Source organism: Homalodisca vitripennis, chromosome 1 (genome assembly GCF_021130785.1).
Source record: "Homalodisca vitripennis isolate AUS2020 chromosome 1, UT_GWSS_2.1, whole genome shotgun sequence".
NCBI classification, from domain to species: Eukaryota; Metazoa; Arthropoda; class Insecta; order Hemiptera; family Cicadellidae; genus Homalodisca; species Homalodisca vitripennis.
Genome location: NC_060207.1, coordinates 72,131,940 through 72,145,801, shown reverse-complemented (window position 1 = coordinate 72,145,801; position 13,862 = coordinate 72,131,940). Strand labels below are relative to the sequence as shown.

The 13,862-nt window shown below is 35.9% G+C and overlaps 1 protein-coding gene across 1 annotated transcript in view; it reads right to left on the bottom strand.

The window, feature by feature from the left end:
- LOC124364440 (WD repeat-containing protein 47) overlaps positions 1-12,288 on the bottom strand; it is a 327,293-nt gene extending 315,005 nt beyond the window's left edge. The window contains exon 1 of the mRNA XM_046819939.1: positions 10,748-12,288. Within this exon, the coding sequence (XP_046675895.1) occupies positions 10,748-12,273 (1,526 nt within the window). The 5' untranslated portion in view covers positions 12,274-12,288. The remainder of the gene's footprint in view (positions 1-10,747) is intronic.
- Between the last annotated feature and the right edge of the window lie 1,574 nt (positions 12,289-13,862).

Here is a 13,862-nt window from a genome sequence, read left to right as displayed (position 1 = left end):
ATATTATTATGCGTAAGTATATAAAAAATGTGCATTTATTATATGTATTTTTAGTAACGATAGTTAACATAAATTAAGTAATTTTGTTAAAAAAAATGACAAGACTGTTGTTCGGGCACGCACTTACCTAAAATCTGTTTGAACATTGTAACAATAAAGAATGATAATAATTTTTAACAAGTTTCTAATATCTGATTTTTCTGTCAATATTATTTTAGTTTAGTTTTCTTTAATTTCCTGTTCTTATTACAAAGTCGTATATCTTATAAACTTGAACTGTGTAATTTTCTTTGCGTTAACTACATAATTACCGTTGTCATGAATAAATAAATACGCTGATAACCTGACCTGACACGTCGCATTGCTACAGTGTTAACTGTATAATAGGAATTTAAACTGTATTGTATCATCTGTCTTACTTAATAAACACACTTATACGGCCATGTACGCTTAATATAAAAAATGAGTAAAGAATATTATAGTATTGAACATTTTATTGAACTTATAGAAAAAGTTTTGGCCAATTTAAATATTACTAAGGATAAACGTTACAAAATGTTAAAAGACAAACTACTTGACTTAAATGTATACGAATGATCGTCAAGAAGTTAATAAAAAATAGGATACTAAATTTTTCATGAATCAATAAGATACTATACGGAGATAAAGGTTGTTTATACCTGCCAGAATACCATCTAGGTTTACTGGGTTATGATTTCAATATTTATAGCATTGGAAATAGAAAAAATTCTTGAACAAAAATGATTAATGCAACATTTGCATAAAATTATTTATTTATGATAATTTTGAAAAGACAGACGAAATAATAAAGACTGACTTGAGATAAAGGTTTTATCAATTATTTACAATTGGCAAATATCACGGTCACTTACAAGACATTCAGTAATATCAGAAAACCTATTTGTAAAAAATAAATACATTGTTATTTATTATCTAATAAGCGTATTAGATAATAAATATATATTTGAATCATCTTAGACAAAACAGTAAAAGAGCGCCGGTAATAATTATAGAAAAGGCAACCTCGTGACACTCGTGTTACCGTGTTGCTGCACAACGCCCGCAGGCGCTGATTTAGCATTTATAATACAAACACACCAACCTATTTCTAGGTCTTGCGTTTTTTATAAACGTTTTTGCTGATTTCTTCGCAGAATGTATTAATTTAGTAAACGAGAAAAGAATTACCTTCATACCTGCAATCAATATGTTGTAATACTAAGTCTTACTTTTCATAATTTTCTCCCATTTTGATATTAAAACAAGTAGTTTAATTCATCTTCGTTTTCACAAGTATTTTGCTTACAAATACCTTTTATAACATTATGATGTATAAACATGACATATAATATTCAAAAATCGAACCACTGACCTACAGATTATGTTGTTCAGGAGTGTTATTGTTATACCCTGTTATAAAACAAATTTTTAAACGTCTCAGGAGATAAATTTGAGAATAAACAATAAATAGTATTATAGGATTATCTGCTCTAAGACATTCGATTTGAAACAACTTGTGCTATGGACCTGTAACAAATTAACATTTTTGAAGGAATGGAGATGAAAATACCCAAAATCAATCAATAAGTTGTTAAAACTTGCCGTAGCATGAGAAGGCGTCTAACCAATACAGTTGACGGCGGTCTATACACACAAAGACGTCAGAATTAGCCCTTTTGATGTCTGAACTACTTGGTTTAACGACGACAGGGAGATGCGAGCATTTCCTTTGTCGACTTCACGTGACGTCACAGGCGATAGACTGAGGACTGTTTGGCTTGGCTGCGAAGTCAACATGTCGGCAAGTAACCACCTCAAACAAATAGGTACACCATTACACTCTCAATGTGTCATAACGATTTATACGAATACAGATTACGGCCAATTATACTTTTAGCCTTTAAAGCTTAAATAAAATGTCGTGTTTAAAAATAAACTATTTTATTGCAGTAGTACCTTTGTGCTGTTGTTTTTACTGAATATTTGCCTTTTAATTTATATCTGACAACTTTGGACCAATTAAAAGCCGGTGAGTTCCTCGAATCCATAGGAGCAATGTTAAATTTTAAACACTACAACGCCCTTGATTTCGGTATAATAGAAGTATGGCTCGATTTAAAAAGCATGGTCAACACACCAACTTTCTTGTAAACCGTACATGTTAAAAATAATGTTTGAGATATTTGTATACAATATTAAAATAACAGAAATTGAAATAAAACATCTTCCACGATGTTACGTTTAAAAATTAAGAGCGTTAAAGGCGTTGTGTTGATTAACATATTTTGGTGACCAGCACATTTCTTGAGAGAAAAGGGTTAGTTTTGTCAAAACGACTTTGAGTCGTTTAATACACTGCCCCCCCCTACACTGCCAATGTTAATGGGGTATGAACTCTTACATGACATATTTGTCGTAGAGTATGATATGCTTTTTTAGATGTATAATTAATGCTTGTCCAAAGTAATTTTAGGTTTTCATTAATAGCTGACTAAACGACTAAGTACAAAAATGTTAGAGACTTTTCTGAATAACTAACAAAAGTATCAAACACGTGTGTGTTTAAATTTTTTAATACTAAAATAGTATAAACTACTTTTGATGTGTATGCGCCCCTACGTATGCGTATAAACTTATGACACAGTATAAGGTAACTTATAGTATATAATTAAGGAGAATAATTTAATAATACGCCATTGGAAGAAATAAACATTACATTGTATTTTTTATATATAGGGTGTTACTTTTTTGTTAACAGTTTATGCCAATTGTTTATGTATTTGTTTAGTACGAGTATATAGTACTATTTTCGATTTGTCGTGGTCATTTCTACTAAGTTATTGTTATGTTTGATTACTGATGCCAAAAACGCGAATATGGTTTCTACCTCTTATTGTAACGGTAGGCCGACGGTTATACCAGGCTCTCACAGTGCTGTAAGAATTTGTTATATGACTGCATTTTAACAAGACATGTAAAATAAGTATTGAAAACCCTGTAAAAATTACTGCATTACTGGTTTTGTTTTACGATTACTTTTTCACTCATTCATTCAACTGCTGATGATGTAACTATTACAGCTGTTATAGGTCTTTACAAGGTAATAAATATGACAACATGTACCAATGTATTTTCAAGTCTTTCTACACCCTCTCATTTTCGATCGATTTTTTCTAAAGGGATATGCCTCTATCGATTTCCATTAAAACTAGGTTATGTGTATTTACAATACAAATTGGCTTTTGGCTCCAGGAACACGAGTTCACAGCAGACATCAGACACTCAGGGTCGCTTTCCTAAACATCACTAAACCATCATTAAAACTAGGTTGTGTGTATTTACAATACAAATTGGCTTTTGGCTCCAGGAACACGAGTTCACAGCAGACATCAGACACTCAGGGTCGCTTTCCTAAACATCACTAAACCATCATTAAAACTAGGTTGTGTGTATTTACAATACAAATTGGCTTTTGGCTCCAGGAACACGAGTTCACAGCAGACATCAGACATCACTAAACCATCAAACGAAGTCTAACCAACAAGGGTTTCCTCCAAACGAAACGTACGTACTTTAACTAACGTTTAGCTTTACTTATAAATTTCACTTAATTTAAACTAAGGTTAAAATTGAGTTGTTAAATTAATCTACCATACTCTGGCCGTTGTAGAGGTTATATGTTGTATTTATATGTTAGTATATTAACATGTCCACATAACAAGAAGCTACTAAAATTGACCAATTTTTAAGATATTACAATCCGATTAGACAACTTTTGTATATCCAATAAATATTACGTTAGAGGTTGGGCTATTCATATAAAGATTATCCCTTTCAAGCGTGATTGTAATAAATCATATAATTGAATTTATTCTTATCTTAATTCATAAATTGTAATGGCAACAGCACGAATAGAAGTAACGAATGCAATTCGTAAAACAATAGTTTGTTCGGCATCTCTTATTGCTCCAATTTAGCCTGAGCTACTCCTCCTCCAAACTTTCATGACATTACTTCCTCTTGCAAACGTCTTTTGGATACAACATACACGCTAATCCTTATTAATAACCTCACTGACATTAAAAAAAAATTGTTTCATCGTAGGCACATTCGCGAACATGTTAATGCCAATATCGTTGTTCTCAATGTATATTTTACATGTTTCGCAAAATTCATATCGGGCTCTAATACTTCAACTTTTTTCACGTTACGTTTTAATAATGCACTTTAAAATACCCTAACATCTATTTGACACGAATAAGACACTGCAGAAAACATCGTGCCAAAACGAGCATTCACAACAGCGTGCTGTTATGAGTCACTACTGCTTGTTTATACGGCAACTCTGCAGTGTAGAGTATACACTAGACTTAGGTTGGGAAGCTTACTCTGACTTAGTTGATGTCGAACCCTACCTCCAATCTGATGAGTAATTTTGACTACAAAATCCCAATAATCTGCAATAATCTACTTCACTAAATCGTGTTTTAGACTTAATGAAGTGGTTTTGTATAATTATTGATAAAGTGTTAAAACACCAATATATATTTGAATACAAACATTTAATATTATTATCAAACCCAGAACTTCCAAATTCAATACCATAAATAATTTATTTTGCGATCAACATAACAAATAAAGCCAAGAGATCAGAGAAAGATAATTGTAATACTACTAGTCAAGGATAATAAGAGAAACCGCAGAAATAATAAAAATACTGGCAGACTATGATAAAAGGCTATATTTGTCACTGTTTTGTTATTTCGTTGATTAGTTATAGTTATGACCAATATGTTGCAGCTCGCCATCTCTAATTCATCTGTTCCAACCATATTAAGCCATAAGCCTCCAGTTCCAACCACAGAATCTGAATATTGTTTCTTGTTTCACCGCGTCATTTCGAGTGTGTAACACATCACCTCCCACGAGCCGTCCCTAATTGGCTACGCTAATTGGGTTTATAATTGGGCTACTGATGGTGTTGGGCAGACCGAGACCCTTGAATTCACCCACTTGGGACCGTAAAAAGAAACCAAAGAAAATTATGAAAATATTATCTCACAACATAGAGTAAAATTTGATGATTGTACACAACCTATAATGTAAAGTGATACCTCTAAAAGTTTGACACTAATAGTGTCTCTTGAGTAATACCACACCACTGTATTACAATTTTTAAAACAACAAGTTTCCAGTTTTTAGATTTAAAGCCAATAAAGCTTTGAAAGTTAACAACGAATAAATTAAAAAACGTATGCCAGACAGTTGTATAGAATTTCAATTGTCTGCTAAATATATTTAGCAAACATTATACCAACTTTCTCAACATTTTTAAGGTTCTTAATAATACATCAATTTTTATTTATATAAGACACATTTTGAAATCTGTTTAAAATGGCAGCTGATTACAGATTAAATAAGCCATTTTATACTTTAATTTAGCCCAAAATGAGATTCGCCCTTTTATAAAATATTTTAAAATCTATTGAATAAAAAGAAATGTTTGTAAATTAAAAAATGTATAATGATTTGCAATTCTAACTCTTGTATCTAAAAATTTACATCAAAAATAGTAATATTCAGTGACGATTAATTTTAACCGTTAGTTTTTATTTCTCGAGGACAAAAAGGACAAGGATGGATTTTGTGCTGAATACGGTATGCACAAAATTATTCAGAATTAAAACTTACAAAGCTAAAAAATTAAGTCTCACTTTTCCATAATAACTGTTAAAGTATTGGCTTACACCAAAATGGCGGATCTACAATTACAGACAGAAATTATGAACTATGCTAAACAAATTAACTAGATTATGATATTGATGGACGGTGTTTGGACACCAGAGAAGAGTGCCAAAAAATAAGGAGAGACACAATTTAAAACAGCCCATATATAACTGAATGGGTTATTTTATGTAAATATGAATGGATTCCGTTTTGTTCACAGATTAGTGACCAGACTTTGTTTCGAATGATTCATTCTTCACTTCATTGCGTTCTCTAGACCGTGCAGCGCGATGGACCGAAACAAGAATTGTGCTGCGGTCTTCTCCAGTCTGTTATATTTCTCCAAATCAGTCTTGCGACCAAACCACAGACAAGATAGAACACCCAGAACTAGGAAGTACCGTTGGCGGGACAATACGCATCATACTGTTGGCTGGCCCTAAGTATTAAAATCAGTGACACGCATGGGTTTCGGTTGTCTTGGTGCAATCAACTGATGATGCAAACGCATGTTAAAAGCGATTTTGGCTATATTTTACTTAGGTTTCACCGGGTAAATAATCATGTCTGAAGAAATTTCTAGAGAAAAACACCAAATAACGCAAACAATAAATTCTTCACGTCGTAAGTACTTCGTATACTTACATATACTTCCCTCTACATGTTTTGAATGAACCAACCAATAAAAATAATCTTGGAAATTTTATATCACGATATCACTATGTCAAATAAATGTTATATTCATCTAGTTTTTAAAATGAAAAGTTAACTGATTAAAATTTAATGTTTAATGCATGAATGTATAAAAATAATTTCTGAAAAATGGCCCTTTATGTAGCATCATCACAGAGCTTGCAGAGCGGTACTAATTAACCTACCTATGACCCAGCCTATTTTAAAATTGACTTCCATCTTCCAATCAACTCGGCAAACGGTTCTCTGAACACGATAAATGGAATAATAAATGATATTTTCAATATTCTCACAGTAGACACAGAAAGGATCACAAAATGCAAACAACAAAATTCAAAGTTAAAGAATTCAATTGAATGATACAGTAATTTAAAATTAATATGTAGTTTTTTATTAGTGCTTATTTTTGAGGTACGGTGTTGGGTGACAGTTTAATAATATGCACATTTTCACCATTCCTATGTTAACAAAAGTAAGAAACTATAACTCAAATGGTTAAGCTAAGGAGTACCTATGCTTATATCTACGGCAATATTCTATGAAATGTGTTTTGGACAGAACATTTCCATTCATTAATATCTTGTTGGCATTATTCTTAAAAATTACACAATTAGTTTTTTTTCTTTTGTATATACTATTGAAACTATCATAATAATACGATAAAAAGTAATGTAATGTTTAACCTCTAAAAATAATACGTAACAAAATATAAACCTAAAATTAAAGATCTAAAAGACTAAAAACTAGTGCAAGACTACAAGTTTACGGGGCAAATATAGGGGAATCAAATAACAAGTGGAGGACTCCTTATGTATATTTGCCACCAAAACGAGAAGAGAATAAACTCTCCACGACTTCAATATGAATCCAATTTCGATTCATTGTCTTGGCATCGCGTTGTAAAATTATATTTCTCTTTCAACCGTTTTGAATTAACGTAACATCAACACTTACTTATTATTTACTACGTTTCAAATTGATCGGTCAGGAATGATAAACAACGTGATCTCTATAAGGTAAATGTTAATACTGTTACAGACTGTCAATCACCCAGTAATTTTCATTAATAACAAGAAACATCCCTCACTATCATTACCTCAAGAAGTCTAGTAACGCTGCAATTCGATAAACAATGTCACTATAGATCTCTAGCTTCTAGTGAGTAGATTTTACTAATGAACCGTTCCATGATCTACACTAGCGCGATCTATTGCATTTACCACGCACCCGGACAGCCGGTGCCGAAAAATCTTTGCTTTTTAAGATATGTCGTCTCTATAAACTAAGTATTTGAATGATCTCTAGAGCGCATGCTCACCCGCGGCCAGTGCCCAAGTGGACCGAGACCCTGAACACGTCTTCGCACCCTGATAACTGTACACATCGTGCACGTTCAGTAATTAAGTGGGAGAATCAACAGCGCGTATACGGCACGCTGTACCACACCACTCCGCCTTATTATTTCTGCTAATTACTCGCATTAAATTATCACATCAATACCTACTTTAGTGGTACATTTATGTACCTTACTTCACAATAATAATTAGAGAAAACTAAATATATAAAGCAGTATCACGTTAGTAGTATTATAATACTTCATACCTGGCAGGACAACTGTTCCGTATAACCAGTATAGGTGGCAAAGCACTACTGAATCATGGTTCACGGAAGTAAGGTTTTAGTCGAAACTTAAGCAGAAATAATTCTGGGGTATGTATATTCATCAAAATGTGAGTACACTATCTCAAATGTTTATATATTTCGCTGACATGTCATTAAAGACACTTGACGAGAATTTGAAAAAATCTTATATATTAATATAGTCTCAATGGTGGACCTGTGCAATATTTATAAACACGTTTAGTCCTTAGTTTTCAAAACTTTATTAATTTTTTGCAGTTCATAGCATTTTTAATTTTTTTTTGTTCCGCCTATGCAAAACAACGGTTGCATCACCATTCACCATTAAAAACACGTTTAAATGGCCCTTAAACTAAAAAACCAATCCATGCAGACATTATGACCTCTTCATCTTTCATGAAGATGAAGTCGGGTTGACATGATTGGCTATTGGTCCTTCTTCATGTTTATCAAACATATAGAATATATCGTATCGCTCCGACACTAAGACGGATCAGACGTTTGTCCAGCGTATTTTTAGTTGCAAAAGTTACACAAGTAGTAAAACTGAGAATTATACAATAGCGTTAAGTCCTCATTATTGCCAATTTATTTGTGTCTTCTAGAATGTATTTTATCTCATTAATAGTAAATTATACAAAGAACAACTCAGGATTGTTTCAAAAAATCTCTACATATAAGAATGCTTGTGAGAAACATATCAAAGGAATGCCAAATCGCGATATTTGCCTACCTACGCAGCGTGCAAACAGCTTAACGTATTTATTCACTTGACACCTCTCTCCAAACTCATTTATCTCTCTTTGAAGAATCAATATCTTTATATTTCATCAGTCTCAGACATATGAACCAGTGTTCATATCTCATCAGAACTCCTCTCCGTCACATTGTTTACTTCACATTACAGCTTCGGTCATATCTTGCCGACAATACCAGATCAACTATCTAGCAACCTCGGTTCTGCTCAGATCTGAAACCTGTTATGTCTATTTCATTGTGTGTAAGAGCAATTCAGCGTATCGACAGTTTTTAATATCTCAGAATAGTAGCCCCCTATTACACTAATACATTCTTTACTATTTGATGGTGTAAAAAACATTTAATGAAAAAGAGTATTTTAAATGAAGTAAAATGATCGTACCATGGTTCGTAGCATTTTTACAGACCATAAAATAAGGGTTACGGAGTCTATAATCATGGTCGAATTATGTTTCTTTGACAGTCCAACCAACGAAACGGAAAGCCGCAACCTTGATTATGAATACTTCTATTGATAATCAGTGGCCGCAGCCAATCCACCGCGTAGAGCAACATGGCGCACATCGAGTCGGATGATGCCTAACTCAATCTCATTATTATTAATCTGACAATTTTATTTGTTAGAATGTTCAGAATAATATAATCAGAAAAAGTAACAAAACTTTTCGTTACGTACATATGCAAATGTGATTGCTGAGTACGAGCCAGATACGCTTCAGTGACAATATTAGCCTACGTTTCAGCGGCATTAGACAATCCAGACAGGTACTTACCCTATGACCTACCGCTAACAACGCAAAGTTCTTCGCGAACACCTCACGCAATTACACGGTGGATCGTAATTGGAAACGCGTAATTAGATGATGAGGCGGAACTGCGGAAGTCGGAATGAAGAACGGAAGGGGAAAAACGTCGATCGGTTAGGCAACATCCAGGGGCCGGAGGAAGGAATGTAACGGACATCAAACCGAGACATCCCGGCTGGCGTCAGCCTACAAGAGAACTAGACTGGAGGATTCTGTTGTCTAGGGGCTGGATTCTCGGCGAAGCCTTTGTGTTCTAGCCAGGCACTGAGAGTTGAATCAAAATTGAATCATGACGACCTACCTATTAAAGCAACCAACGGACGACTCTACAGAAGTATATGCTACATAAAAAAATAATAGCAAAATACAGCTATCAACGTATTATCATAGCAAAAGAATGAAACATAATAGAAACATTACATATAATCTACTATAAATGTACGTCGAAATATAAACGAATAAAAACTCAAGCATGAACTCGCATGAAGAGTCTACTACCTCTTAATAAAATACACTAACATTTCAGGAAACTTTAATAAATCACATAACACGATGTAATCAGGATCTGAGGAATTTCCTTACATATATTATTATCTAACGTTTCACAAGTGGTGAAAATTAAAAAAAATAACTAACATATTACGAACTAAATAGTAAATGTGCTTAAAACGATCGACAGTTTTAGAAATGAATATTAGTCCAAAACCATCAAAGATTCATATAGCTGGTTTTATTAACAAGTACTGACTGATGGAATAGTAAAACAAGTCGAGGTTCTAAATATATATAATTAAACTGGAAAGACTAGAAGTACTAATGGCAGACCCTGCGGTACACCGCCTACTCTGAGGCAAACTGCGAACGACCACTCGCCGAGGCTTGTTTGCACTACGGTCTAGTATTACATTAGGTCAATGACAGACGAGACGACGCTGTAGTATTGATTACATGTGGACACGCACTCGTCATAAGAACAGATCATTCCTGCTGGATTGAAATTTTAAGATGCATGTCAAAAGAGTTGAAAAGAGGTTTGAAAACTAATTCTAAGAACACTGGCAATAAATATTTTAAAACTGTGTTTAATTAATTAAACTCACCTTTCTTCCTGCAGCCTGTTATCGACTTGTTTCATGTCCTCTTTGCTCATAGTGTTGTCATGAAACCTCTGTTTGTGCTTCTTGTACTCCTTGAGAAGATCGCCGTCAAAACTGTCACCCGCGATTAGAGTTGTGCAAGCGGAGATCGGTTTGTCACTAAGAGAGTCTCTTCGAGAGGACCGAGCCGTGGTGGAGGTAGAAGCGGAGGATCGATGCTCGGGTGTGGAAGCATTTGAAGGGGCTCCGCCAGCCAAACGCTTGTCAGCGGGAGATCCTGAGCGGTCCCTACGAGACCGCATCGTCCCGCTGGCTTGCATGGGGGTGCTGTGCTGTTCTGAGATAGAGGGCAGTTGGAACTCCGTATAACTACTGCTCAGGAATACATCTCCATCATTGTCGAACAGGCGGTCCACCGAAGTGTTCATCAGCTTATTGTTTTTGTGTCCGGTGAGATGGAAACTGGCAAAGGAAGACCTGGACATGGGTGAGTCAGTCAGGATGTCTCCAGTTGAAAGTGCCATTAAAGCCGCCTTGTTCATTCGGTTGACTGAGGGACTTCCTTCTAAAGCGGGGAGTAGCGACCGTGACATGATGTCTGCAGCTGACCTAGGCCTCGTAAAGGGCATCGCAGAGTGTGGAAACGTCTTTGGTTTGATGGGTGTCACGAGCATGTGCTCGGTCCAAGAGGTCTCAAGCGAGGGCCGTTCTAATCGTTCTACGTCCACATTTAGGGTACGTTGCTCAAAAGGTACAGAAAAGGTGTCATGAGGTATGCTCTGAAGCCAGGAAAGTAAACTCAAATCCGAATCACTGAACCCTACAGAGCCATCCAGCAATCTGGAAAAGTTCATTTCGTGAGATTGAGACTCCTTTGAACCGGTCGCTTTCGCTTGGCAATATGATACACAAGATTCGTACAAGATGCCTTTGATAATCAATTGGACTAGACGGTCGTTCTTCGCCGTGGCCGACAGCGCGGATCCTCGGTCCGATTTCTTGTCGCCAGGAAGGAACTTTTCGACTAGAGGAAACACGTCACGGAAACACTTGACACGGGCATTGCTAGGGTTCCAGTCTTTGTAGTGGAGATGATCGGTGAGCCGCGGGAGAGTCAGGAGGAGACACAGATTCGAGTAGTCTTCCTTGCTGGGGGAAACCCTCTCCAGCTCATTCAGGACTTTGACCACCTCCTCCACCGCACTGTCTACACTGTTTCCACTGCAGCTGGCCTCCGTCTTGATACAGAGAAGCTCCACGTACTTGTGCCGCAGCACTATAAAGCGGAACCTCTTCATGTCGAAGGCGGGGATGGCTTCCAGTGGCTGGATAAACTCCAGCACATCGTCCCACTGTCCGTCCAGCACGAGTTGTCGCAGAAACAACACATCGTCCGAGTAGGCCCCATTGATGACTCCCGTCTCCCGCTCTACGCTCAGCTGAGAGATGTGCAAGTCCCGGTTGTGCAGGAACTCCAAACACAGCCGCACCACGTCCTCCTCGCGCAGTGTCAGGTGGGCGGACGGCATCACGTACCGTATCCGCAATCTGCAACACAACACGTCATTGTCACTAAGTAAATATAACATTGAGCTTGAACATCGTTCATTTACCGCAAGGTGTAAGTTTGATTAATTGGCTGCTGTGTGTACAGGTTAAGTTTACTTATTCATCTCAACACTAACAATAACATAAAACGTTGTACGTTGATAGTAGAAAACATAACTTAAATATCATACTAAAAACAAAGTGATACATCAACATGTCATTTAAATTAAGCACAAATTCGTATTAAATCATTCATAACCCCACAGTGTTTTTCCAGAAATAAAGATGCTCGCTTTTCTATTCAGCTCGATCCAGGTGTAGGTGAAAAGACTTCTGAAATAGGTATTTAATATGTATGAAGCCAAAAATGAATCTTTTAGCTAGTGGCCAAGAAAAGGTGGCAAGAAAGAAAGACAAGAGCGCGACGGGTCTGTAGTGACCGCAGAGGGTTTTGTCTCCTTAATAACACCTGCATACTACATGTCCCGAGGATGTGTGCCGCCGTTGACCCACAGACCTCCCCACTTGACCTCGACCCGTGTTTTCATGTCCCTATCGCCATCAGCCATCTCATTAGCTCTGCTCTCCTCGCAATTGATTCCATACACTCGCTCGTGCCCGGGATCTCTAATGAGATTTTTATTCTTTCTTTTGTTGAGTTTACTTTGCGTTTCTTCTTGTCTGGTTTTAAAATGATACAGCCAAATAGCATAATGGTGCGACTGAAAGATGTATTTAAACCACCAATTTAAACCAGGCGCAACAAAACGTTTGTAGTTAAATTAATATAATTACAGTTCGTAATAATTTGTCTATAGTTAAATTACATTTTTAATGATCATTAACTTCTCATACATATTTAATACTTTCCAGGAACATCTAAGTAAGTATACTCTTGATTATGAAACCTCAAAAGTAGTTAAAGACATAGTCTCTGTGCTTGAAGATAGTTCAACGTAGCACCCCAGTTAATCTGTGACAGGCAAGATATTATCCAGATCGTTGTTTGCAAACAAAACGACGTTTACTATACATAAGACATAAAATAATTTTGATTGGATATAATTCGTTTTAACTAAAAGGTAACATTATATAAATGAAAATAATGTTGTAGGGGTAAAATTCCGTGGTTCTGTAATAAGATTATCTGTAAAAAATAGTATGCAGACCTAACTTTATAAAATGTCACTCATTCATAACTACTATGAGCAGACAACGCCTGTAGTACGTTGCTGTATTTAGTACCTAGGGGCGGTCCTCCAGGCCATTTCCATAAAATTGGTCAGTCTGCAACCGAGTTGGCCCAGTTTTGTTGCCGTTATAACTGAACTCTGGTGTTGAGCCCCGGGCGGGCTTCAGTCAGGTTCTTCTTAACTAAAATCTCGAGCACAGACGTTATCATCTCTGCGGCCCTGGCATACACCGCCATCTTTCATCGTGAATAAACATTGACAGGCACATAAAGAAACATTGCAGACTTAGTTAAGATTGACTCCAAATACCTTCACCTCATTAATATCAAGTTTATCAAACGCCGGTACTACTGCCACGACCTTGAGTTTTGCCCAAT